A 27803-nucleotide genomic window follows, 5' to 3' on the forward strand; every position below is an offset into this window, starting at 1 on the left:
GAACTTCCCCAACTAGGGATCGAACCCGGGCCCCCTGCAGTGGAAGTGCGGAGTCTGGACCACTGGGGAGGTTATTACTGTAGGTGTTACAGTGTTTGTGATCGGTGATCTGTGATGTTGCTATAGCAAAAAAGGTCGAAAGCTCAGATGATGGCTAGCATTTTTAGCAGTAAAGTATTTTTTAAAAATTAAGGTATGTACGTTTTTTTTAGACATAATGCTGTTGCACACTTAATACTATAGTAAAAACATAACTTTTATATGCCCTGGAAGACAAAAAATATTGTGAATCACTTTAGTGCAATATTCGCTTTATTTGCAGGGGTCTGGAATCGAACCCGCAGTATCTCTGAGTTGTGTCTGTGTACGAAGCTTTTCTACCATTAGGGAGGTAATAGTGTATCAGGAGGAAGAAATTCTCTCCCTTCTAGGTTCGTCTGGCTGGTCTAGAATTGAATTGACATGAGACAGATGAACAGGGGGAAAATCAAACAGAAGTTTAATAACGCGTACGTATGAAAGAGACCCAGGAAAATGGAGTAACTCGCCCAAACGGACGGACGAACGAAGTCCTCACCTCATGTACCGGCCTCAGCCAAAGACCAAAGAGGATGTTGAGGGTGGGGACGCAGTTAGGGGTGGCGACCAGGCCCAGCACAGTAGACCAGGGCGGGGCCGTCACACAGATGGAAGTCCTTGATGCTCCACTGATGTCTCTGGAGGTTTGGGAGACACCCTTAGGAATAGAGATTTCTCTTACAGATGCGGATGTTTCTCCCAAGAGGGCAGCTCCTACTTGGTTTTCAGAGTTTTCCCCATGCCTGCTGTTTCTTCAAAAATCACCAGCTTAAAAGAAGTAATAGCGCCCAAGAGACATGTGTGGGGAGGTAAATTCTGCTCCCCTTCAGGCCTGATTAGTGAGAGGCAGTTACAAATGCTGATCATCCAGCTTTTGAACTGCCCCAGCAGTCTCCAGACTTGCTTTCTTTTGGACTGACTGCAACTAGAAAACTGGGGGCTAACTTATGAACAAAAGTCAGGGGTTTTTAGAGGTCCTCAGCTACTATGTAGCATTGTGAAGTAAAGCTTATAGCTTCCTCAGCTTATTTTATTAGCTTTTCACATCCTACTTGTATGTTCCCCTGTTGCCTCAAGACTATACCACTCGTGGGACTCCCCTGGCAGTCCAGTGATTAAGACTCCGCTCTTCCAGTGCAGGGGCGTGGGTTCGATTCCTGGTTGAAGAACTAAGATCCCACATGCCATGCAGCACGGCCAAAAAAAAGAATATACCACTTTTTCCTTAAATAATGGCACCGAGTGCGCTAACCTTCTGAGTCTTTAAATTCCTGCAAAGATCTATTTAATAGAGCTTATCTCACTATTATAAAAATAATTTTACATGTTATAGTTTTAATAATAAAAAATTCTTCAAAGAGAGTGAGGAAACTTGGTGTTGGGCTTTGAATATGATATTTTGTAAATTGTCAAGGTCGAGGCGTAAACTTGACTGCGGAAGCACTTGATGTGAGCGTAGATGTAGTCATCAGGGGTCATGTGCACGGTGCACAAAGGGGGACCCGATGCCAGGAACCTGCTTTCCAGTTTTCAGAATTGGTGTCAGCTCTGTCTCTTCTTGTTTTGGGTCTTACATGTGTCTTTTTCAGGAGAAAGAGACCAAAAAATATGAACCCAAAGAGAAATACCCGAAAAAACATGATTTGGACAAGGAAGAAAAAGGCCGAAAAGAGCCCAGGGCATTAAAGAGTGAGTGTGAATACTGACATTTGTCATTTACATGGGTCTTTCGGACAAGGAGTCTAGTTCATTGTGAAGACAGACTCTCTTTTCTAAGCTGCGAGGTCATAGAGCTAGAAAATTCGTTCACTGGGGAATTTAGAACCTTATGCTACTTTTTGTTTACCAGTTATCTTAGTTAATTACATAATAATTTATATTATTATTATAATTAACTCCCCCGCTTCTGTTCACCTTGTTCTTTTTCCTTTGGGTATGAGATAGAATATATTATCTTTATCTTTATTTATTTATTTTTTTAATTGAAGTATAGTCAGTTTACAATGTTGTTTTAGTTTCAGGTTGGGAATACATTATCTTTAGAGAGATAGGAGATTAGTTATGACAGAAAAGTAAATTATGACAGAAAAGTAAATAAGTATCTCTTTTATAGTAGATGCTGAGATAAACTATTGTTTAGTATATTTATTTATATATTTATTTAGCTCTGTGTCATTTGTATAAATATAATGAATGTACATTTGATCACATCAAGATATAGCTCAATTAAGAATCCATAGTGCATATTAGTACTGGAACAAGTACTTTATAAAAGGTTCACCGTTACAGTGTTTGAATAAAACTGGATATTTTAGTTCACACACCAGAAAGTACGTGGAACACATGTTCTCGTGGAAGCAGTGATTTCTAAGAGATGGATGATTTCTTGTGGGTTTTCTCCCAAAAGCTGTGTGTAACTGAGGTAATATTAAAAGTGGGTTTGGGTTCTAGGCCTCAGCTGAGACTTGGCAGTAAGCCTCCGGCTGCGGGACAGGATGGGTTGCGTGCAGGTGAGTGTAGTGTAAGGACTGTACCTGTTCACAGCGATGGAACAGTTTTAAGCATCTATTCTTTAGAGAGTGATTGGAGATTCAAAATATTGTAAGATTAGAACTGGTTAATAACTTTTCCTTCGTCCGAGTATCTTATCTCTCAGTGTCAGGTACATTTTTACTGTGAATGTTTAGTCTTAAATGACTATTTGTTGAGTTCATAAGGGCACTCCAGGGAGTCTGATTTTCAGTATCCCTGAAACTAAAACCTGTCTGCTTCCGATCCAGGCCTGGTAGGGTGACGTGGCCTCACGGGCCTCACTGTGTCTGCCATTTTCAATTTTCAGAGTCTGTTGACCGTAATCTTGCTGCTTATGTGTGTGTACCTGCACTTACATCTGACGCTTGGCACCCAGCCTCCTGGACAGAAATGAAGCTGGGTTGTTGGGTATACTTTGGAAGTGTGCCAGAATTGGTGAACGTGCGAGCGCTTACATTGCGGTGTGCTGTGGTGTGGCAGCCTTCAGCACCCTCTTCATACAGTAGCTTGGAAAAATGCCAGAATTCAGTTGCCATCAGATTTAAATATGAGAAAAAAAGACTTATCTGCAGAAAATAATGGAAAGAATGGTTAACCCTTTTATCTCTGAACATTGAATGAGATAAATTTCTAGCTGCTGTTCTGTATTTTTGTTGTTGCACCAATGTTCCATATAAATAATTAGGATGTCACCATTTAATACTCAGAGTTTAAATGTCTGTAACAATCAACCTCAGTACTGTCACTACAATATTACCTTCTGCATATGTCATTCTCTGGTGTCAGATACCTTTTTTTTTTTTTTTTTAAAGTATCTCTCTCTCTCTCGGTTTTTTTTTTTTGCGGTACGCGGGCCTCTCCCGTTGCGGAGCACAGGCTCCGGACGCGCAGGCTCAGCGGCCATGGCTCACGGGCCCAGCCGCTCCACGGCATGTGGGATCTTCCCGGGCCGGGGCACGAACCCGCGTCCCCTGCATCGGCAGGTGGGCTCTCAATCACTGCGCCACCAGGGAAGCCCTTTTTTTTCTTTTTCTTTTTGGCTGCACTGGGTCTTAGTTGCAGCACGCAGGATCTTTAGTTGTGGCGTGCAGGCTCTTAGTTGCGGCATGCAAGATCTAGTTCCCTGACCAGGGATCAGACCCGGGCCCCTTGCATTGGTAGCGCGAAATCTTAACCCATAGACCACCAGGGAAGTCCCCAGGTACTAGGTTTTAGTGAGGTATCTTTAAGGCACATAATAGAAAACAAAATTGGTAAATTAATTAAGTTCCTTTCACTGTGATTTGGAAACGCTAAATCTTTATCAACTGAGAGCCTTTTTTGGACTAGCTTTTTTATTGAAAAAAAAAAAAAGGTTCAATTTTGTGTTGGTAAGGATTGCACTCATATTTAATAATGCTTGCCTTTCCACTGGCCACACCATTTTGAGCATTAACCAGAATACCTGTAGTACTCTTAGCAAACTGTAGTTTGTCACAGGTGTTTAAACTATTTGAAACAAGCCTGTGCAGTTCTTGAGGAACATAAATGAGAAGTGACTTAAGAGTGCTACTGAGAAGATGTCACTATTTAACATGAAAGAATTGAGTGAAAAAACCTATCCGCTATGTATCCAGAGTTTATAATAGAGTTTTTCTCATATCTTTAGTTAAAAGCGAGTGGATTTCCCCAGGCGTCAGGTGCGGTGTTGCCAGGCCGCAGTCAGCGTGCCGACAGCCTCCCACCCCTCCCACTCTCCACCAGAAGTCCTTTTTGTACAAGGGTACCTTCAGGATACAACTGGAGGCAGTTTTTCTCAGCAGCAGGACAGTGGGTGCTGTGACTGGGATTATTCTGAGGCTCGCGGTCTGCAGTGGCCTTTGTCAAAAGTGGGAGTGGTTCAGAGCCCCAGAAGAATAACCATTCACTTTGCACGTCCTTTCTGAATATGGAGCAGCCAGGAGAAGGGTGCGTGGGAAGAACTGCATGGCTGCGGGGGTCACACCCTGACCCCACTTTCTTTCTGACCAACGCAGGTACTAGTAAGAATTAAGAAAATACCTATTCTTTTAACACTAACCCAGATTTTCTTTTGATTACAACGGAAATTTGTGACTCATTTATTATCAATTTATTTTTTTCACTAGCATTTAAGGAAATCAGAAATGCACTTGATTTATTTAAATTAACTCCAGAAGAAAAAAATGATTTTCCTGAGAATAATCGGAAAAGAGAAGAAGTACCACCAGATTGTAAAGTCACAGAAGACCCCAAGACCAAGGAAAACAAGCAGTTACTTAAAGAAAGGAGAAATACGAGAGACGAGACTGATACATGGGCATATATAGCTGCAGACGGTGGTCAAGAGGTTGTGGACAGTACGTCCCAAGCGGACGAGAATTCTGGTAGGTGTGTCCTTAGTTGTTCTGCGGAGCGTTCTCTGTTCTGTGTGCTGCGCTGTCTCCCGCACCCTCCTCTCCTCTCCCGCGGTCATTCTGATCTCAGGATGGAGTAGAAAACCATTTGCATCTCCTGAATAAATACCATTTTATATTGAAGACTTAGATTATTCTGTGATTTCTGAATTGATCAAAAATGGATCTAGTATGCTCAGCACATTTAGAAATTCTACAGATTTCTGGTTTGCTGCCTTACTTACTCTTGCCAAGCAGCCTGATGGTATATCTTACTAGATTTCCTTCACAAAACTTTCAAATACAAACTTACTTGTATTCTTCCCTTTTAACTTTGCAGTAAATAACACTTATTAAATGAGGTTAGATTGTAAGTGCTATCCTGAGGATACCGGAATTCGCTGAGGAGGGGAGGGCCGTGTGTAGAGTACATAGGACAGCAGCTGTGGAGAAGAGTAATAAAGGGATAGGACAGAATAAACAAAAGAGGTTAATCTGATAACTTTTTTTATAACTCGTGAAACAGTTGAAGAGAAGTTCTGAAATATCTGGGATATATGGCAAAGGAGCTTTGCTAAAGCGCAGAAGCTGGTTCATCGAAAGACTAATAGAATAGAGCAGCCTGGGGCACCATTAGTTAAGGGAAAAAAGAATGAAGACTTAAACAGTATTTCCAGGGAAATATGGCAAAGCAGGTAGCTTGGGGGCCCTATTACTACAGAGAAACTAGGCTCTGGGATACAGACAAGACAGGCCTCTGGCCCAGTTGCCGGAGACCCGGACAGTACCCTACCCGGGGGCACGGTGGGGCGGGGAACAGTGGGTTGCCCAGAGGGCAAATACCAAATAGCACAGCTGTTGAGATACCAAGCAATAAAGACTAGGTCCAGTGGGTGTTGGTCCAACCACCTGGGGAGCTCCTGGGTGAAACCTGAAACTAGCCCCATTCACAGAGGGCAGGCAGAGACCCGGGAAAGAGGCAGCCACCCTAGATGGGGAGGTGGTAGGCTGTACTGGCAGGGAACTTCCGGGAGGCCTGCCTTGGGGGCCACAGGATGAGTAGACCTGGCGCCCGCCCAGCAGAATCTTAACAGTTTACGAAGAGGCCTTAGTTCAGTCCAGGTGGTCTTAGCAGCTTTTACTCTCTCCAGGCTGTGTCCTTGACACTGTTTCTACTGCGGAAACAGTGGGCACAACGTACAGCCCAAGGACAGGGGAGGATGTGAGGGGCCCCCTCCTGGCCCGGGTGTGGGCCGTGAGCACCTCGGACCTTCTCCCACAGTGGAGCTTTGGTAAAGCCCAGAAGCTGGTTCATTGAAAGACTAATAGAATAGAGCAGCCTGGGGCACCGTTGGTTAAGGGAAAAAAGAATGAAGACTTAAACAGTATTTCCAGGGAAAAAGGAGACGTGATTGTAGATGGCATCCAGATTAAAAAGATAAAAGTTCTATGAGCATTTTCTTACCATAGATTTGAAAACTGATTGAAATGGGAAATTCCTGGAAAGATACAGTTTAACAAAACTGACCCAAACAGAAATACAAAAATTGGATAGTCTTATTACTATTAAAGAATGTGAAATAGTAATTTAAAATAGTCTTACAAATTTAACGCCAGTCACAGATGGTTTCATATGCAAGAGTTCATCAAACTTACAAAGAAGTCTTCCCGAAAGCAGGTGGGTTCTGGGAGCCCACCATCACTTCAGTGCCCAAACCAGACGGAACTGTCCAAGAAGGGGAAAGGACAGGGCGTGCCCCACTTACGAGCTCAGATGTGGAAACTCAAGTGAAACAGGAGCAGATTGAATCCAGCCCCTTGTAAACACATAACCTCTTATGATCAAGGTGGGTGTTCCCTAGGAATTCAGTTGGTACAGGGAAACTGACTTAATAATCTTCTTGATTTTTAGAAAATAAAGCCTAGCAAGGGAGCTTTGTCAATCAGTAAAGAACATTAAGCCTTTGGCAAACATCTTTTGTAATGATGAAACATTGGGAACATTTCTTTTTTTTTTTTTTTTTTTTTTTTTTTGTGGTATGCGGGCCTCACTGTTGTGGCCTCTCCCGTCGCGGAGCACAGGCTCCGGACGCTCAGGCTCAGCGGCCACGGCTCACGGGCCCAGCCGCTCCGTGGCATGTGGGATCTTCCCGGACCGGGGCACGAACCCGTATCCCCTGCATCGGCAGGCGGATTCTCAACAACTGCGCCACCAGGGAAGCCCGGGAACATTTCTTTTAAATGTGAAACAAGGGACTTACCTGGCGGTCCAGTGGTTTGGTCTCCCACGCCTCCACTGCAATGGGCACAGGTTCAGTCCCTGCTCGGGGTTCTAAGGTCCTGCATGGTGCAGCCAAAAAAAAATACAAGGGTGCCTTCTATCCCAGCTTTCATTCAAATTATATTAAGGTCCACCCAGCACAGTAAGAGGAAGAAAATGAAAAACGTGAGCATTGGAAAGGAAGCCTCGTGTCCCCCACCCCACAAAAAAGCTGTTATCGTATGGCATGATATACGTAGAAATCAAACTTACTCTATTAAAGTGTAGTAGGAGGTACACGCTGACTTGGCACAGGGAAGGTTGATTAGCAAGTCGCCAGAGCAGCAGCTTGAGAATCGGACGTTTGCAGATCTAAGAACCAGACAGGTTGACTAGTGGTGACACATCGTGGGGAGGTCGCAGAGCAGGAGAAGGTGGGCGGCTGGCCCAGCTCAAAAAGAGGCATCTCCCTCCATCTGCCATGCAATGGGGGCAGCTCTTCCTTAACTTAGTCTATTGATTCAAATGCTAATCTCTTCCAAAAACACCCTCACAGACACGGCCACAAACAATGTTTTTCCACCTCTCTGGGCATTCCTTAGCCCCGTCAAGTTGACACATAAAATTAGCTATCACAGATACCAGGTTTTATAAACCTGAGAAAAAGCAAAACTAACGGGACATTTTTTAATGATACATATATTTTGGCGAGGCTTTATTTTTTTTTTTTTTTGGCTACGTTGCGTCTTCGTTGCTACGTGCGGGGCTTTCTCTAGTTGCGGTGAGCGGGGGTCACTCTTCGTTGTGGTGCACGGGCTTCTCACTGCGGTGGCCTCTCTTGTTGCAGAGCACGCACGGGCTCTAGGCGCACAGGCTTCAGTAGTTGTGGCTCACAGGCTCTGGACTGCAAGCTCAGTAGTTGTGGCACGCAGGCTTAGTTGCTCTGCGGCACGTGGGGTCTTCCCGGGCCAGGGCTCAAACCCGTGTCCCCTGCATTGGCAGGCTAATTCTTAACCACTGCGCCACCAGAGAAGGCCCTTGGCAAGACTTTTTAAAAAGAAAGAATGACAGACTGACTGCAGTGTTTGGGTTGGGGAGGGGCAGCTGGGAGCAGACCATGTCCTGCACTGGTTCTGTGCTCAGGTAAGTGCTGCGCTCACAGAGGCTCACCTTGCAGCATACACTCTTTTAGTATATGTCTAATTTTTTATTTAACATATAGAAAAAGTTAAAACCGCCACATGTTGAGTCAAGGACCAGTACTTGGTCGGGACGAACAGAGTGAACATAGGATTTAAACCAGTTGGCTGAGCTGCCACATAGCCCTTCCGGCTGCTGCAGCTGTGTAAGCTGGAGGTGTTGTCTCAGTTCTGGGAGCCCTAGTCTGTGCTGCTTCCCCATCTCCCTGTGTCGTTGCCGGGGAGTGGGGGGCCCAGCTGAGGACTCAGATACGTGTCAGTCATCTGGGACGCGTCTCCCTCACAGGTTATTGGGTATGGACCGAATGTATTGATTCATGAGTTTGACGCTCCTCTCTGTATGTTAGCTGCTTTTGCTGTGTCCACTACGGTTGGTATTCAGGAAGTGAGGTACAGCAAGTGTATATGCGACTTACTCAGAGCCAGTCATGTAACGTGGAGCAAAGAAACAAAGGCTGTGCTGTTTCTGTGATGGGACGCTTTTAAATCCTTTAACTTTTTTTTTTTTTTGAAGTATAGTTGATGTACAGTGTTGAGTTAGTTTCAGGTGTACAGCAAAGTGGTTCAGTTACACATACATATATGTATTCTTTTTCAGGTTCTTCTCCATGACAGGTTGTTACAAGACACTGACTATGGTTCCCTGTGCTCTACAGCCGGTCCTTGCTGCTTCTCTATTTTATGTATAGTAGTTTGTATCTTTTAATCCCAAACTCCTAATTTATCCCTCCCTTCCTTTCCCCTTTGACAACCATCAGCTTGTTTCCTATGTCTGTGAGTCTGTTTCTCTTGTAAGTTCATTTGTATCATTTTTAGATTCCACACATAAGTGATATCATATATGTCTTTCACTGGTTTACTTCACTTAGTATGATGATCTCTAGGCACATCCATGTTGCTGCAAATGGCATTATTTCATTCTTTTTTATGGCTAATATTCCATTGTACATATGTACCACATTTTCTTTATCCATTCATCTGTCAATGTTAGGTTGCTTCCATGTTTTGGCTATGGTAACTAGGGCTCCTATGAACATGGGGGTGCGTGTATTCTTTCAAATTAGACTTTTTGTCTTTTCTGAATATATGCTCAGGAGTGGGACTGCTGGATTATATGGTAGCTCTATTTTTAGTGTTTTGTTTTTTCTGTTTTTTGGCTGCTCCTGGTCTTAGTTACAGCACACGGGATCTTTGTTGCCACGTGTAGGATCTCGTTGCCACTTGTGGGATCTTTTAGCTGCAGGATGGGGGATCTTTTAGTTGCAGCACATGGGATCTAGTTCCCTGACCAGGCCTCCTGCATTGGGAGCTTGGAGTTTTACCCACTGGATCACCAGGAAGTCCCTGTTTTCAGTTTTCTGAGGAACCTCCACCAGCTTACATTCCCACCAGCCGTGTAGGACGGTTCCCTTCTCTCCACACCCTCTCCAGCGTTTATTGTTTGTAGACTTTTTGAGGATGACCATTCTGACCATTGTGTGGTGACACCTCATTGTAGTTTTGATTTGCATTTCTCTGAAAATTAGCGGTGTTGAGTGTCTTTTCATGTGCCTGCTGGCCATTTGTGTTTAAATCCTTTATCTCTTACCATCAAATATTTGATGTGCTTTTTGCTTTTTAAACTAGTGTGGTCATGTTGAATTATCCCCAGATCCCCTCCACCGCACTGCCCATAGAGAATGAACGTCTTCAGCCCTGGTGTTGACGAGCCCGTGGACCAGACACATGAGGGTGGCAGCGAGCGCTGGCTCCGTGCGTGCGGGGTTGGCTCGGAGCCCAGGGCGCCGGGGGGCGTCGCGGCAGCGCTTCCAGGGGGAGAAGCCCAGCCGAGCGCGACAGGGCCACAGGCCGCTAGTGGCTCTTCTTTACTCATGGGTCTGGTCTCTACGTTAAGAATGCCTGTACCTACATGGAGGCGGGGAGCAGTGTACAGCCGCCCCTCCTGTAAGGTTGCGCAGTGCAGCTGACGCTCTGCATCTGGCCCTTCTGGATGAGGAGTGCTGACTGTCTGGCCAAGAAGAACGGCCGAAGAAAGAAATATTAGAGCTTCCTCTTACTGAATCCCTGATTTCTCACTTCCTTTCAACTTCCAAAATTCATATGTTATTATTTTACAGTTAATAGTGTACCTATTTGTCTTGATGCCTTTTCGTGTGTGACCTCTAAAAGTGGATAATTCATGTTACTTCCCAAAGAAAATCAGAAGTTTAACTAGAGACTAGGTTACATACTGACGTATGTTCAAAGTGTGTGTAACATTCTGATTAGGGCACCATATATTTAATAAAACAGCATTGTGGTTTTTTTTTATAGTCCAGAAAAATGTATCTTAATAAGGCTCTTCTGTGTTCCAGATGGCAGACAACAGATTTTGAGTTTCGGCATGGATTTGCAGTTGGAATGGATGAAATTAGAGGATTTTCAAAAACATCTTGATGGGGAAGATGAGAATTTTACAACAGCAGATGCAATTCCAAGCAGTGAGTAGTTCTGGAATTACGGGGATCCCCTTCGTGAATCTAAGTATGTAAAACCTAATTTATATTTTCTTTCATTTTAGATTTATTGAGGGATGCTGTGAAAAACGGGGATTATATTACTGTGAAGGTTGCACTTAATTCAAGTGAAGAATATAACCTGGACCAAGAGGTAAAGTGTCTTTGTAAAAATCTCATGAAAGGAAGATGGAAAGTAACTCTTTTTAAATAATTCAGTTTTATTCTTTATTTTCCTAACTATAAAAGTGATACATGTTCACTTTATAGGATTCAAACATTCTAGAAATGTATAATGTAGAAAATTACAGGGCTTCCCTGGTGGTGCAGTGGTTAAGAATCCACCTGCCAATGCAGGGGACATGGGTTAGAGCCCTGGTCCAGGAAGATCCCACATGCTGCGGAGCAACTAAGCCCATGTGCCACAACTACTGAGCCTGTGCTCTAGAGCCTGTGAGCCACAACTACTGAGCCCGCAAGCCACAACTACAGAGCCCACGTGCCGCAACTACTAGCCCGTGTGCCTAGAGCCCATGCTCCGCAGCAGGAGAAGCCACTGCAGTGAGAAGCCCACATGCAGCAACAAAGACTCAATGCAGCCAAAAATTAATTAATTAATTATTTTAAAAAAAGAAAGAAAGAAAATTACAGGTCCTGTAATTCCAACCCTGTATAATGACCATTGGGTTTAGCCGTGATTTGCCTGGTTTTGTCTGTGGTTTAACCTTGGCACTTTGATGGGAAAGTGACTCCTCGTTTTCATGTCACCATTTGTGTTTCATTGGTAGTTCCCTATTTACAACAACTGCTTTACAAAAAGATTTACAACAATCTTTCTATTGTTTTTTGGGTGTGTGTGTGTGTGTGTGTGTGCGTGCGCGCGCACGTGTGTGTGTGTGTGTGTGTGTGTGTGGCCGTGCTGCGAGGCTTGCAGGATCTAGTTCCCCGACCAGGGATCGAACACGTGCCCTCTGTGGTGGAAGCGCACAGTCTTAACCACTGAGCCACCAGGGAAATCACCCAGCTTTCTACTGTTGCTGGTTTATTTCATACTGATTTGTAAAGATTTTAATGGAAGCATATTAACCCATTCTCTGTTTTTACATTTTTATTTTTTGAGTCTTACTGCTTGGAGGGAATTTTATTTTTAGGTAGTCACATCTGTTGATCTTTTCCTTTAAGGCTTTTGGGTGTCTTACCTTGCTTAGAAAAGATTCTTGTATTTTCTTCTTTAGTTTTCTTGCTTTAATGGTGGATTTGTTAGGTTGAATCCTTTAGGATTGCAGTAAAAAGATTATTGGGATGTTCATTAAAATCACATGAAATACATAGATTAATCTGGCTCAGAATTGACATTTTTACAGAGTCTTCCATCCAGGAACATGACAACTCTGCATTCATTCAGCTCTTCATTTATTCCCTTAAGCAAAGTTCTTTGGGCTTTTTTCTTCATATAGTTCTTGTACGTTTATTTTAGATGTATTCATACATATATTATAATTTTTAAATCATTTTTCATATATATGCTGTGTACAAGAGACCCACTTCAGACCTGGGGACACATACAGACTGAAAGCGAAGGGATAGAAAAAGATATTCCATGCAAATGGAAATCATAAGAAAGTTGGAGTAGCAATACTAGTATCAGATAAAATAGACTTTAAAATAAAGACTGTTACAAGAGATAAGGAGGGACACGTACATAATGATCAAAGGATCAATGCAAGAAGAAGATATAACAATTATAAATGTTTATGCACCCAACATAGGAGCACCTCAGTGCATAAGGCAAATGCTAACAGCCATGAAAGGAGAAATCGACAGTAACACAATAATAGTAAGGAACTTTAACACCCCACTTACACCAATGGACAAATCATCCAAACAGAAAATAAATAAGGAAGCACAAGCTTTAAATGACACAATAGATAGATCTAACAGATATTTATAGAACATTCCACCCAAGAGTGGCAGAATACACTTTCTTTTCAAGTGCACACGGAACATTCTTGAGGCTAGGTTACAGCTTGGGTCACAGATCAAGCCTTGGAAAATTTAAGAAAATTGAAATCATGTCAAGCATCTTTTCTGTCCACAACATTATGAGATTGGAAATCAGTTACAGGAAAAAAAACTGTAAAAAACACAAATTCATGGAGGCTAAACAGTGCGCTCTTAAATAACCAAGAGGTCACAGAAGAAATCATAGAAGAAATTAAAAATACATAGAAACAAATGACAATGAAAACACAATGACCCAAAACCTATGGGATGCAGCGAAAGCACTTCTAAGAGGGAAGTTTATAGCAATTCAATCTCACCTCAAAAAACAAGAAAAATCTCAAATAAACAAGCTGACCCTACACTTAAAAAACAACTAGAGAAAAAAGAATAAAGAAAACCCAAAGTCAGTAGAAGGAAAGAAATCATAAAGATGAGGGCAGAAATAAATGAAATAGAAACAAAGGAAACAGTAGCAAAGTTCAGTAAAACTAAAAGCTGGTTCTTTGAGAAGAAAAACAAAATTGATAAACCCTTAGCCAGACTCATCAAGAAAAAAGGGAGAGGACACAAATCAATAAAATTAGAAATGAAAAAGGAGAAATCACAGCTGACACCACAGAAATACAAAGGGTTATAAGAGACTTCCACAAACAACTATATGCCAATAAAATGGACAACCACAAAGAAATGGACAAATTCTTGGAAAGGTACGATTTTCCAAGACTGAACCAAGAAGAATTAGAAAATATAAACCTATCACAAGCAAATGAAATTGAAACCGTAATTAAAAATCTGCCAACAAATAAAAGTCCAGGACCAGATGGCTTCACAGGCGAATTCTGTCAAACATTTAGAGAAGAGCTACCACCCATCCTTCTCAAACTCTTCCAAAATATTGTAGAGGGAGAAACACTCCCAAATTCATTCTACGAAGCCACCATCATCCTGGTACCAAAACCAGAAAAAGATATCACAAAAAAAGAAAATTATAGACCAGTATCACTGATGAACATAGACGCAAAAATCTTGAACAAAATACTAGCAAACAGAACCCAACAACACATTAAAAGGGTCATACAGGGCTTCCCTGGTGGCGCAGTGGTTGAGAATCCGCCTGCTGATGCAGGGGACGTGGGTTTGTGCCCTGGTCCGGGAAGATCCCACATGCCGCTGAGTGGCTGGGCCCGTGAGCCATGGCCGCTGAGCCTGCGCGTCCGGAGCCTGTGTTCCGCAACAGGAGAGGCCACAACAGTGAGAGGCCCGTGTACCACCAAAAAAAAAAAAAGGGTCATACAACCATGATCAAGTGGGGTTTACCCCAGGGATGCAAAGATTCTTCAGTATACACAAATCAATCAATGTGATATACCATATTAACAAATTAAGGAATAAAAGCCATAAGATTATCTCAGTAGATGCAGAAAAAGCTTTTGACAAAATTCAACACCCATTTATGATAAAAACTCTCCAGAAAATGGGCATAGAGGGAACCTACTTCAATGTAATGAAGGCCATATATGACAAACCCACAGCAAGCATCATACTCAATGGTGAAAACCTGAAAGCATTTCCACTAAGATCAGGAACAAGACCAAGGATGTCCACTCTCACCGATCTTATTCAAAATAGTTTTGGAAGTCCTAGCCATGGCAATCAGAGAAGAAAAAAATAAGAAGAATACAAATTGGAAAAGAAGTAAAACTGTCATTGTGTGCAAATGGCATGATGCTATACATAGAATATCCTAAAGATGCCACCAGAAAACTACTAGAACTAATCAATGAATTTGGTAAGGTTGCAGGGTACAAAATTAATGCACAGAAATCTCTGGCATTCCTATACACCAAGAATGAAAAATCAGAGAAATTAAGGAAACAATCCCATTTACCATTGCAACAAAAAGAGTAAAATACCTAAGGATAAACCTGCCTGAGGAGGCAAAAGACTTGTTGTACTCAGAAAACTATGAACACTGATGAAAGAAATCAAAGATGACATAAACAGATGGAGAGATATACCATGCTCTTGGATTGGAAGAATCAACATTGTGAACATGACTGTACTACCCAAAGCAATCTACAGATTCAGTGCAATCCCTTTCACACTACCAATGGCATTCTTCACAGAATTAGAACAACAAATCTTACAATTCGTATGGAAGCACAAAAGACTCCGAACAGCCAAAGCAATCTTGAGAAAGAAAAACGGAGTTGGAGGAATGAGGCTCCCTGACTTCAGACTATACCACAAAGCTACAGTAATCAAGGCAGCATGGTACTGGCACAAAAACAGAACTATAGATCAATGGAACAGGACAGAAAGCCCAGAGATAAACCCACGCACATGTGGTCACCCAACTTATGATAAAGGAGGCAAGGATATACAATGGAGAAAAGACAGCCTCTTCAGTAAGTGGTGCTGGGAAAACTGGATAGCTACATGTAAAAGAATGAAATTAGAACACTCCCTAACACCGTACACAAAAATAAACTCAAAATGGATTAAAGACCTTAATGTAAGACCAAACACTATAAAACTCTTGGAGGAAAACATGGGAAAAGCACTCTTTGACATAAACCACAGCAAGATCTTTGTGTGTGTGTGTGTTTCTTCTCAAGTGCACACGGAACATTCTTGAGGCTAGATTACAGCTTGGGTCACAGATCAAGCCTTGGAAAATTTGTTTTTTTTATGTAACGTGTTTTGTAGTAGGAAGATACTTTACACATAAGATGGTGTAACCATCTTATTTTTAATTTATTTAATTTATTAATTTATTAATTTTTGGCTGCATTGGGTCTTTGTTGCTGCATGCAGGCTTTCTCTAGTTGCGGCTAGCGGGGGCTACTCTTCCTTGCAGTGCATGGGCTTCTCACTGCGGTGGCTTGTCTCGTTGCGGAGCACAGGCTCTAGGCGTGCAGGTTCAGTAGTTGTGGCACATGGGCTCAGTAGTTGTGGCTCGTGGGCTTTAGAGCACAGGCTCAGTAGTTGTGGCGCACGGGCTTAGCTGCTCCACGGCATGTGGCATCTTTCTGGACCAGGGCTCGAACCCGTGTTCCCTGCATTGGTAGGCAGATTCTTAACCACTGCACCACCAGGGATGTCCCCTTATTTCAATTTAAGTGGATCCTGTTGAGTCTGTCTAAAGTACTACTGCCAAGAATCATTTTTCTTATATTTGTGTTCCCTCCAATTACTCAGACAGGCAAATTTTGCTAGACTTTCAGATTACAGCTAAATTAATTCATACTACTGGAATTTGGTTTTATCAAATGTTATTTAATAAATTGGTTTTCTCATATGGTGATGGCTTGAACTAGTGATCAGAAATATTTTAGCTAATAGTTACCTTTTTATCTTTTGTCAGCCTTTTGTAGTTTTATCTCTATTAAAAGAACTTTTCTTTAATTTCTCTATTTTGTTTTGGAGTCTCAGAAACTAACCACATCAGTGTCCTGTTTGCCACTTCTGAATTTCCTTCTGGATCCTTAGAGAACTCAAACGCTCACTTCCCAACGGTTATATTTACATAGGCCAACATTTGTCTCATCCAGAAAGCACTCATTTTAGTTTGTAACCAATAGAATGGACTTGCATGACTTCTCATGGTCATTTCTAGCCTTCTATCTGTGGGCCAACCAAATGAGTACAATGAGTATATACGCTTCACCCGTTTTACCTAAAACACAGGAGACTTTTGAGATAAGTAAGTACCTTTGCCATTTATGTGGCGTCAGGGTTCACTGTTCATTTTGTATCATGCAGAGTGTTGATAAGCCTTTGGAACTTAATACATGGAAGTTGTAAAACTTTATGGTAACACATACGGAAAAATTCTAAAGGTTATTAGTTTCTGATTGTTTGTTAGGGTATTTTAGTGAAAAACCGAAGTACGTAGATGCATAAATCAATGTTATTTCAGTGATTTCGCATTAAAACATAGTAAATGAAAAAACTTAGTTCTAAAATGTCTCTGATTAAACATTGACATGTTTTTTCATAAACAAAACCAATACAGGACTCGAGCGGGATGACGCTGGTGATGCTCGCGGCCGCTGGGGGCCAGGACGACCTGCTGAGGCTGCTCCTCAGGAAGGGGGCAAAGGTGAACGGCCGCCAGAAGAACGGGACCACCGCGCTCATCCACGCTGCCGAGAAGGTCGGCCACTCAGAAGGCTCTGGTTCCATAGCTGTGGGACCGAGATAGAGTCCGTGTCGGCGGGGAAATGTACCGGTCCCACAGTCACGTAACTTTAAATTTTCATAGTTCAGTTCATCCGTAACTTGTCATAAATGGATACATTTTTATTGACAGTCATACTATGTAACTGAATTTGCAAAATCATTTATCTAGTTGGGATTTATATTGAAAAAGAATTTCTGATTAAGGTATTAATATTGATTTAATTCTTACACCTTTTAAAACTCTTTTCCAATCTAAAGTGTTCCTTATGGTTAATAATTTAATTACAATGTTCCCATATATTATCTTATTAAAAGATCGATATGCAGAGTTTCTTATGCTGAAACCAGTGGTTAAACTTGAGGTTGGAGTTCCGGCAGACGGTGCGCGGCTGTACGGGTGCCTATGCTGGGCCCGCTCCCCGCGACCTCCAGCTTTCCCAGGACCCTGCACGGGGGAGCAGTTTATATCGTGTTCACTGTCCTGCATGGGATAGAATCTGAGTACTTTTCCTGGTGGATAAAAATCTTAAAACGTCTAGAAATATCTTAGTTGTAAAGAATTTGGGGAATTAAATTTACTTTTTTTTTTTTTCTTTAACAGAACTTTTTAACGACCGTGGCTATTCTTTTGGAAGCAGGAGCTTTTGTAAACGTCCAGCAGAGCAACGGTGAGACGGCTCTAATGAAGGTAAATGCCCCCCGTGGAGCAGTCCTCCCCTCAGATGCAACATGGTCCTGCTGAGGTCTCCAGCTGCTGCTGTGCCGGGGCTGGTGTACGGTGGGGATGAGGCTGTCTGTGGACCTACAGGTCGCAGCTGAGTGGGAGAGACAGACCCGCAAAGAGGCAGTTACTCGGGGTCATGAGCAGCGTGGTGGGCACGGCACGGGGAGCTGTGAGCGCATGTGCGGTGGGCGCCAGGCTCGGCCGTGCGGGTTTGAGCTCAGCCTGGGGACGGGCCTGGCAGGCAGCTTCGCCATGTCCTGGAGACCCAGGTCAGCAGGGATGACACGTGTGAGTGGAAGGGAACGTGGAGAAGAGGGACGTGCATGCGTTGCTATTTCACACTGGTGACTTCATCTTCTGTGCCTGGAATTGTGGCTTGTCGACAGTGGGTTTTCTTGGTTGGTTTTAATTTATTTATGGCTGCGTTGGGTCTTCGTTGCTGCACGCGGGGTTTCTCTAGTTGGGGCGTGCAGGGGCTGCTCTTCGTTGTGGTGCGTGGGCTTCTCACTGCTGTGGCTTCTCTTGTTGCGGAGCATGGGCTCTAGGCACGCGGGCTCAGTAGTTGTGGCTCACGGGCTTAGTTGCTCCGCGGCACGTGGGATCTTCCCGGACCAGGGCTCGAACCCGTGTCCCCTGCATTGGCAGGCGGATCCTTAACCACTGTACCACCAGGGAAGCCCCCTGCAGACGGTTTTGAGTGGAAGGTTGTTGAAGCCCCCCCTCCCTGTTTAGCAGTCTTGCATTTGCTTCTAGGGGACCCCGCCCACTCCAGCACATTCCTGTGGCAGCTCCAGGTTTCTGGCCTGAAATGCTGTCCAGCACAGCAGGTTATGACCCTGTACCGTGGGTGGAGGCTGAGGCTCATTTGGCTGCTCCCTACGTGCAGCTGTGTGAGCGGCTTACCAAGAAGGTGTGTGTCTGTGATACCTCTTCCCGACCTTCTTTCCCGAGTCAGGAAGGCAGCCTGGTCAGAGCCCCCGGTTGGCGGGGGCCCTGGCCCTGTGTCTGTGCTTGACTGTGCAGTTCTAAAGGGCTGCGTCACCTGCTCCCTCAGCCTCCTTCCACACTTGGGGATTAAACCTTGCTCACTGCTGGTGTTTCTTTTTTTTCTTTTTTTTTTTTTTGCGTGGTACGCGGGCCTCTCACTGTTGAGGCCTCTCCCGTTGTGGAGCACAGGCTCCGGACGCGCAGGCCCAGCGTCCATGGCTCACGGGCCCAGCCGCTCCGTGGCATGTGGGATCCTCCCGGACCGGGGCACGAACCCGTGTCCCCTGCATCGGCAGGCGGACTCTCAACTGCTGCACCACCAGGGAAGCCCTCTCTTTCATTTTTGATTCATGGAAATGTTTATTTTGTCCAGGAGCCCTCCTTTTGAATGTGTTCTCCTTGTGTGTTTCTACACACAAGGAGTATGTTTAGAGTATGAAGTATGTTTAGAGAGCACAGGTCGTATGTGAAAGCATGAATTTAAAACTTCATCTTATTGAGAAATCACCAGGCACATTCTAAACAGCAGATGCTCGCACAGTCTGAAGCGTCGGGGGGCGGTGTGAGACGGGGGTGTGGGGCAGGCTCTCTGCATCTGTGCCAGGGAGCTAGGGGCTAAGTAAGCCTCACCCAGCGGGGAGCCATCTGAAGGGCCAGCCTGGAGAAAGACAGAAGCAGAATAAAGGCTGGGTTTCGCTGCATTGTTTGTTTTCTATGTCCCCCGTTACAGTGGGGGGAATGGATTGGTTTGCAGACTTGTAGGGAGGTTCTTAAAATTAAGTGGGATAATAATAGTCTGCACCGCAGTCGTGACAGTGGACACCGAAGTGGACAGACTGAGCAGCCTTAACGAGGCCACATTCACAGGACTTAGTAATTGAAGGCGATGGTGGTTGGTCCCGTTTCCTAAGTTAGAGAACATGGGCAGCAGAAATGGAAGATTTTCACACACACTGGACCTGGAAATGCTTAGGTGTTTTACACGTGGATCTTAAGCTCAGGAGAGAGGTAGGTGGGAAACTGAGATTTGGCTTTGAAAGGGGTCACCCATGAAGGGTCGGAAAAGGCCCGAGATGGAGGGCCAGGAGGGAGGGGCGTTTGACGACGGTCTGAATTAGGCGGCCCTGTCTGTGCTGCTCACTGAGGAAAAGGACCACAGCACTTGCGCTTCCCGGACAGTTTCCGACCCCAATGGTTCTCTTCCCTCCCTTCAGGGAGAACTCACTCCCAGCTCGGTGCGGAGGGGGACACTGACCACAGTCAAGTAATTAGTACTCCTTTATTCCTGACGCAGGCCTGTAAACGGGGGAATTCAGACATCGCCCGCCTCGTCATTGAGTGCGGGGCTGACTGCAACATCCTGTCCAAGCACCAGAACAGCGCGCTGCATTTCGCAAAGCAGTGTAACAATGTGCTGGTGTACGACCTGCTGAAGAATCACTTAGAGACGTAAGTGTGGAGTGAATGTGCCCGGCGCCTGTTCGGACACGTCACTGGAGTGGCCTGTGTGTAACTGCTCAGAAAACGATTGTCAAGTACTAGTCCTGACGGGTCTGTGGTCTCAGAAGATGATGAATTTTAAGAGTGGTGTATCATTTACTTTTCTGCAAGTTATTGAGGACTTGGAAACTGTCAAGCTTAACACTATACTAAGAGTATCATCTTAAAATCTGAATTATGCTCTTAACTTGGCTCCCAAACATCTTCTTAAAACCATTTAAACTTTTTAACAGATAATTTTTTAGAGCAGGTTTTAGGTTCCGAGCGAAGCTGAGTAGAAAGTAGAGATTTCCCGTCTACCTCCTGCCACCACATGTGCATGCCCTCTCCAGGTGGTGTGTCCATTACAGTTGATGGACCTACAGTGACACGTGCTCATGACCCAGAGCCCCTGGTTCCCCTTGGGTGTTGTCCATCGTGTGGGTTTGGACAAACGTAATGACGTGTCTGCACATCGTAGTCTCGCTGCCCTAAGCACCCTCTGTGCTCTGCCTGTTCGTCTCTCCCAGACCCCGGCAGCCACTGGTCCTTTTCCTGGCTTCGCCAGAATGTCGTTTGGATGGAATCCTACAGTACTCGCCCCTTTCAGATTGGCTTCTTTGCGACAGGCATTGAAGTTCTCTCCGTCTCTTTACGTGGCCTCATGAGCTCGTTTCCTTTTAGTACTGAATGATAATTAGCTTGTCTGGAAATTACCACAGTTTACCCATTCAAGTTCGTGCTTTTTCAAATGAATTCTAAATCACTTTATCGTATTGGAAGTTCATAAAAGTAATTTAGTAGCTTTTTATTGCTTATTTTGGCAACACCTAACAGGAGCTTCAGGAACAGTAGCTAACGCAGGTAGGGTGTTACTGTTCATGTAACTGAGGCCTGAGTCGGCAGCCTTGGGCAAGAACAGCCACTCTTCCCCTCCCTCCTCACCCACCAAACGTAGGACGTGACTTGCATCTTCACACCTGAAAGATGGTTATTCCCCTTCCAGATGTAGGATCCATGTTCTAAGCAGAAAGTAAGGTCAATCTCAGACAGGAGACAAAAAAGGCAAAGGCCAAAAAGGGAGTGTGTGCGCGGGGACTGTGCCCACGCGGACAGCCGTCACCCACCCGGCTGACAGTGACCAGCGGCCAGCAAGGCAGGGCGACCAAGCTGCCTGGTTTGCCCAGGGCTGAGGGCTTCCTGGGGCGCTGGGCTTGGTTTTACATCTGTGACAAAAGGGTTCTTGGGACTGTACACTCCTTGAACCAGAGCATCCTGGGATGGGGCGGGGTGGTTACCTTCGCAGCAGCGTCGCCTGAAAAGACGTTCGGGATTAGCGGTGATCATCTTGACTGCTTTCTAAACTAAGCGTTGTAACAAGGCTTCGCTCTGTGTGGTCGTTCTTGGGTTTATTTTCCGACAGAATTCTTATTTGTGATTCACTGACCCATCCAAGTGTGTGTGGAGCTCTGTCTGCGTGCCGGCAGAGGGCAGGGGTGGCAGCGGGGCACAGACTTGCCCGCTCAGAGCCTCAAGACAGACAGACGTGTGACGTGTCAGGTGTGAGAGCTAAGAGAAAGGAGCAGGCAAGCAGGAGAGAGGCTGTGGCTTTTTTTTCCCCCCTTAAGGTTGATCTGGGAAAGCCTCACTGTGTTCGGTGGTCTGATGTAGCTCGTGGTTCTTCCCTGCACAAACATTAACAGCCTTTACTGTACTTGTTTATTAGACTTTCAAGAGTAGCAGAAGAAACGATAAAGGATTACTTTGAAGCGCGTCTTTCTCTCCTAGAACCAGTTTTCCCAATAGCATGTCATCGTCTCTGTGAGGGCCCAGACTTTTCAATGGATTTCAATTACAGAACCCCACAGAACATACCGGAAGGTAAGCCTGTGTTTTCTCGCATTTTGAAATGTGACACTATAAACTGATTTTCAGGTAGAAAGAACTCTATTCTTTTAATAAAACCTTAACAGGTTCCATTATGTACAAAAAAGAAACGCAGCTGATGCCGTCCCAGGGGCCCCAAGGGGTCCTCCCAGCAGCGCGTCAGCACTTGTTTTGAAAGTATGCAAGTTGAGTCTTAATAATTATACTCGTGTTTATTAAGGTTGACTTGTATTAAAATTTAGCTTTCAAGATAAGCCCCAAATCAATATCACTAACAGTCTTGCCCTTTTAATAAGACAAAGAAAAATGACAATGTCTTGTCCCATAGTACAGCTTAGTAGCAAGAGATGAGAACTTCAGTTCTGCTTCCTGGTTTCTGCTTAACAGCTACTTGGCAGGTAGAGACCATGGCCGTGGCCCCTCCTCCAGGACACGGGCGCTCCGTATACAGAGTGGAGGTGACAGGGTCTCTGCCTGAAAGGTAGGAAACTGGGTTCTGACTTGTTTTATTTTAAAAAACAAACAAACAAAAAACCCACCCACCTGTTTAAAAAATACATATCTGTCAATGGAAATTTAGTTGAAGAAAGTATAGCTCTACCATTCACAGCATCTTAGTGACGGTGAGCTGTGGTCTCGACAGTCCACGTGGACCACGTGGCACCGCCAGGCACGAGCTGGTGAGCTGAGTGAGTCCGTGAACCGGCTGGTCACCCACCTCCGCATCTGTGCTTTGCTTCAGCTGCACAGGCCTGGGTTCCATCTGGCTGTTTTGCACTTGCACGACGTCTGCATCCACTAGCGGTTTTCTCCAAAGATGCCCTGTCGTCCTCAGGTGTGAGATCCTGGTAGATTTTCCTGGCCCTCGAGACTCATTCGAGTGTGGTCTCCTCTCAGAGCCCCCCCCAGACCAGGACTCTAGCCAACACCTTGGTGAGATCTTGGGTGACTTGCAAGCACTCAAGTTTGACAGACACCGCCCTTGGTCCCTTGAGGGGTGTGTGTGTGGCTCTCAAGAACTGAAGAGAAACGATTCATGCTGATACTATGAAACAAGCACCAGGAACTTGGTTAGGGTCCGTTGTGTCATATTCTGCGTACGGATCCAGTACATTTCTCAGGCTAGAGCTGACGGCGACCATTCCGCCGCTGGATGCCTCTCCCTGGTCGGCAGGGACTCGGGAAAGTGTTTCTAACAGGGCCTCGCGGCAGCCGGCCATCCCCACAGGCCGGCATCTGCGAGGTCGCGCTGCCTGCTCTGCTCTGCAGCCCCGGGGGCTCGGCTGCGTTCTCACCGCCGAGCTGACGGGAAACAAGAAGAGCCTCTGAGTTTCCTTCTCCTCTCATCCTCGGCGCCTCTAAGCAGGGAAGCCGCGTCATGAAACGGAGAGCAAAATCCTCATGTCCAACCTCACACAGCTTGAAAGGAGATAAAGGAGCCAGGGACCTGGTGTGCCCTTTTCTCCGGGAACCAGGACAAATTTTAAAGCCAGTCGTTCTTTGGGGTCTTTTTATGAAGTCTCCTCATTCGCAAGTTTTTAACATCATATTGAAAAACAACTCGTGCATCTGTTTTATATTCTCCAAAGTACAGTTTTTGTTCAGAGAATGAATCTTGCAGAATATTTTGCACATTCACAAGCTTCAAATCTTAACCAAACTTTTTTTTTTCAAAATAAGATTTTTTTTCCACATTATAAGAAAATTCAGAAAAGGCAAAATAGTATGTGGGAAGACAGTGGAAAATTCCTCAAACCCAAACACCACAGTCCGCAGGTTTCGCTTCCATTGACATTTATACATTCAGCAGGAACTTTTAAATACCACTTAAAAAAAATAACTTCGGTGTAGAAAAAGCATATTTAAAAAGCCTGTCAATGAGCTGCCAGTAGCTACTCAGACTAAAAGTAAAAAGGGTTCTGTGATCTGAAAAGCACTAGATAAACACCAGCAAGCAGGTTTTGCACCTGGAGGACCGCTCAACGCTCAAATCTTGCAAACGGGGCTGGGGTACCTGGCCGCTTTCCACCTGCGTGGCCCTCCTGTTGGGCTGGGAATTAAAATCTCTATTTGTGTCTCCCCAATTCAGGCTCTGGCGTCCTGCTGTTCATTTTCCACGCAAACTTTTTGGGTAAAGAGGTCATTGCTCGCCTCTGTGGACCGTGTAGTGTACAAGCTGTTGTTTTAAATGATAAATTTCAACTCCCTGTTTTCCTGGTAAGAGTTTCATTCTTCTGTTAATTGTAGTTGTTGGAAATGGCAATAATCCATAATCGTAAATGGCTCTAATTGGTATGTGTGCTTTTAACTATGTTTCCCAAGTCTTGGAACTAAATTCCTATGGTACAAGAAACGTCCTATCTAAATATTATGCCTTTTAATGCCATTATAATTACAAATGTTCACTTCAAGGAAATTTAGGGAATTCAAAAAGGAAGCATGCCTGTGCATGGTTCAGAAACTGAAATATAAACACTGAATAACACTGTATTTATGCTTAGTTTAATTTTAGGTAATCACAGTATAATTTTGATTTTTATTCATTGTGAACGTTTTGTCTCATAAATTTTAGTTTTGGCTGCATTGGGTCTTCGTTGCTCCGTGTGGGAACTCCTTTTCGTTGCGGTGCGCGGGCTTCTCACTGCGGTGGCTTCTCTTGTGGCGGAGCACGGGCTCTAGGCGCGCGGGCTTCAGTAGCCGTGGCGCACGGGCTTAAGCTGCTTCGCAGCACGTGGGATCTTCCCGGAGCAGGGCTCGAAGCCATGTCCCCTGCATCGGCAGGCGGATTCTTGACCGCTGCACCACCAGGGAAGCCCCACCGTGAACGTTTTAAAATATAAATATATAATAACTAAACTAGTGGTTATGTAAATTCTTTAGCATTAAAATGCCCTTGAAGAATTGTTGCATATATTTCCTTTGCCACATAAAAAATTCTCTCCTCAGGATGAATTTAAGTTAACTGGTTATGAAGATTTTTAACGTGAATGCTGTATATGGCTGCATACGCCCTAATGCCGAAGATTTTTTATCTATATATTGTTTTTCCAGATAAATGTTATCTCTTTAACGCAAGGGAAAACGTAAAGAAGTCAAAGCATGTTGTCTTATAAAGAAATTCAAACAAACTTGTGTTTTCTTCTACATCATTGGAGTCTTAAAGGTTTCTGGAGTCTGGCTGTGTCTAGATGGAGAAGTCTGCCTGCAGAAATGCTGATCTATCTTTGGTCTCTTCCGCAGGACAGCCATTTTGTTTACTCGTTCAGCCCCGCCGCAGGCGTCAATAAACTCTTCATCAGGTTGACGGAAGCGCCGTCCGCTAAGGTAAGAATCTCCTTCATCTGCTGTCACTGCTCAGGTCGTTCCTTCAGGTCAGTTTAGAGAAGATTTTCAGGAATGTCGTGCTGTTGCCTGCGTGCGTCTGAAATGGGTTCCACCCTCTTTGATATCCATGGCGTGCGGCAGTCAGGTGATATTCTGTGCTTTGATATTGAAGGGCCGCACGTACGATCACTGGCTGGACTGGAGCGGTCTGTATAACAGTACCGTTAACGTAGTAACCTAAAAACCCAATTGGACTTCTTAATTAAGATAATGGTAGTCTGACAACGCACACTGGTAACCAATTTGACAGTTTTGCCAAAGAAGGGAAACAAGTCTTGCCCATGTGTGCTTTTTTCCCCCCTCTTCTAACAAAGGGGAACTCTTGAAATATATGCTTTTTTTCTTTCAACAGGTTAAGTTGCTAATAGGTGCGTACAGAGTACAGCTGCAGTGACCAAAGAGTTGGGAGAGAGTTATTCTCAGACCTATTTCTAAACACTCTTCAAAGCAGTTTGGAATTCTGGCACAGCTCACACTTCCAAATTAAAAACCTTGCATTTAAGGCCTGTCACCTGTTACAATCTGAGAGATGGGGCACATGTGCATCTAACATATAAAACCCAGATGTAAGTACCTGTGCCAGGGTTCTGAAATCTAGATATTGTGTCCAGACTGTATGTTTTTCCACAATGTGGAATGGTTCATATGAGGATTATTTAAGAAAACTAAAACTTTTTTTTAACTTGAAATTTTTTTTACTAGCCCTAGTGAACTTTTGTGTTAAAAAAAAAAAAAAATCCAGTGGGCATGTTAGCACTAAGTTAAGGTGTAAGGTGTGAGTTTGCATCTAATCTAAGGTGGTATAGGCGGGTCCGAGGGAGGAGGCCTGATCTTTCCAACGGGCCATTGACACAGCTCCAGATCCCGAGTAGGTGACACAACTTTGTGTATTTGCAGTTTACCCTTTATTGTTTGAAAAGATAATAAATCAATCAATCTGAGGTATAGCAAAAAACCCGGAAACCAGGCACTATAAGCATAAAGCATAAAAGGGGATGTTACATGTGAACTTTATCTGTGTTCTTGGACTCCATCAATGTTACTTATTCTGAACACTGGGAAGGCCAGCCAGGCTTTGCCACACTCTGCCTCCTGAGAAGAGTGACTGCCCACAGGTCTAATGCTTATATTCTCTCAAGAGAACTATTTGGCAAACTCATGAATCAAGCTGTCTGGGTTATGGAAATGTATAAAATTGTTAATTTCCAGATTAGTTTTATAATTGCGTGAGTTACAATTTTAATGAAAAAATTTCAGAATGTCACATACGTCATCCCTCAACATCCATGGGGAACTGGTTCCAGGAACCCCTCAGATACAAAGATCCAAGGATGCTCAAGTCCTTGTGTCATATTTGCATTTAACCCCTTGCGTATCTCCCCCACCAGCATATACTTTAAATCATGTCTGGATTAATTTACAATACCTAATACAAGGTAAATGCTATGTAAATAGTTGTAAACACAATGTAAAATTCTATGTAAAAGAGTTCCGGGTGTGCAGCAAATTCAAGTTTTGCTTTTTGGAACTTGCTGGAAAATTTTTCTTCTTCCCCGGTTATTTTCCATCTGTGGTTTGTTGAGTCTGTGGATACTAAGAGCTAACCACACACACTGTATAGATATTTCAGAGTACAACTGCCTTTTCCTAGTTTGCTCAATAAAATACCACAATGCTGGTCTTTCTAGTTTCTTTCTATCTGAAGTCTCAGGACTTCAAAACAAGGTGGATAGGAAATGTACAGTTTAGCTAAACAATGGCTGGGATTAGACCTTTCATCTCTACTGAATGCTGTGCTCCTAACCGCATCTAACCTCCCAGCCACGAGATCTACGTCAGCCTCGGTGCGCCCTGTCCAATACACGTAAGAGAAATGGGTTTTTAAAGAACATTCCCATTACCTAAAAAGCATGCCTAGGTAACAACACCTTTACAGGAGCACTAGGAAGATAACAATATAATTGCAGAGCTGTGACATTTAATTACAGTTCTTTTCACCTGAACTCCCTTCTCTCTAGAGCCCGGGGGTGGGGAAGTTGTGACCAGGATGATGAGGTCTTGAACTTCTCCACTCAGGCAATCGCATCAGATACTTCAGTTAATGCTGCAAGTGTGAACACCGACTGCCCTGAAAACAAAGCAATTCTCAAGCAGCCCCTTATAAAAGGTTTGCAGATATGCTAGTACTACCTGCGG

At 44.2% G+C, this 27803-nt stretch overlaps 1 protein-coding gene and 1 pseudogene across 3 annotated transcripts in view; both read left to right on the top strand.

Annotated features, from left to right (window-relative positions):
- The window catches only part of MPHOSPH8 (M-phase phosphoprotein 8), a 54165-nt gene extending 26877 nt beyond the window's left edge, over positions 1–27288 (top strand). For 2 of the 3 annotated variants that reach the window (XM_059041465.2, XM_059041464.2), the window contains exons 4-14: positions 1668–1767; positions 4737–4994; positions 10817–10942; positions 11023–11111; positions 16980–17120; positions 17748–17834; positions 20152–20306; positions 22063–22217; positions 24313–24440; positions 25464–25547; positions 25960–27288. In XM_059041465.2, coding sequence (XP_058897448.1) covers positions 1668–1767; positions 4737–4994; positions 10817–10942; positions 11023–11111; positions 16980–17120; positions 17748–17834; positions 20152–20306; positions 22063–22217; positions 24313–24440; positions 25464–25547; positions 25960–26001 — 1365 coding nt within the window. In that variant the 3' untranslated portion in view covers positions 26002–27288. Of the gene's footprint in view, positions 1–1667; positions 1768–4736; positions 4995–10816; positions 10943–11022; positions 11112–16979; positions 17121–17747; positions 17835–20151; positions 20307–22062; positions 22218–24312; positions 24441–25463; positions 25654–25959 lie in introns of those variants that run through there. The other variant, XM_067016388.1, reaches the window with a different exon arrangement.
- On the top strand, positions 2891–3161 carry LOC131743333 (protein kish-A pseudogene; annotated as a pseudogene).
- Positions 27289–27803: the final 515 nt, after the last annotated feature.

Source organism: Kogia breviceps, chromosome 16, assembly GCF_026419965.1.
Source record: "Kogia breviceps isolate mKogBre1 chromosome 16, mKogBre1 haplotype 1, whole genome shotgun sequence".
NCBI classification, from domain to species: Eukaryota; Metazoa; Chordata; class Mammalia; order Artiodactyla; family Physeteridae; genus Kogia; species Kogia breviceps.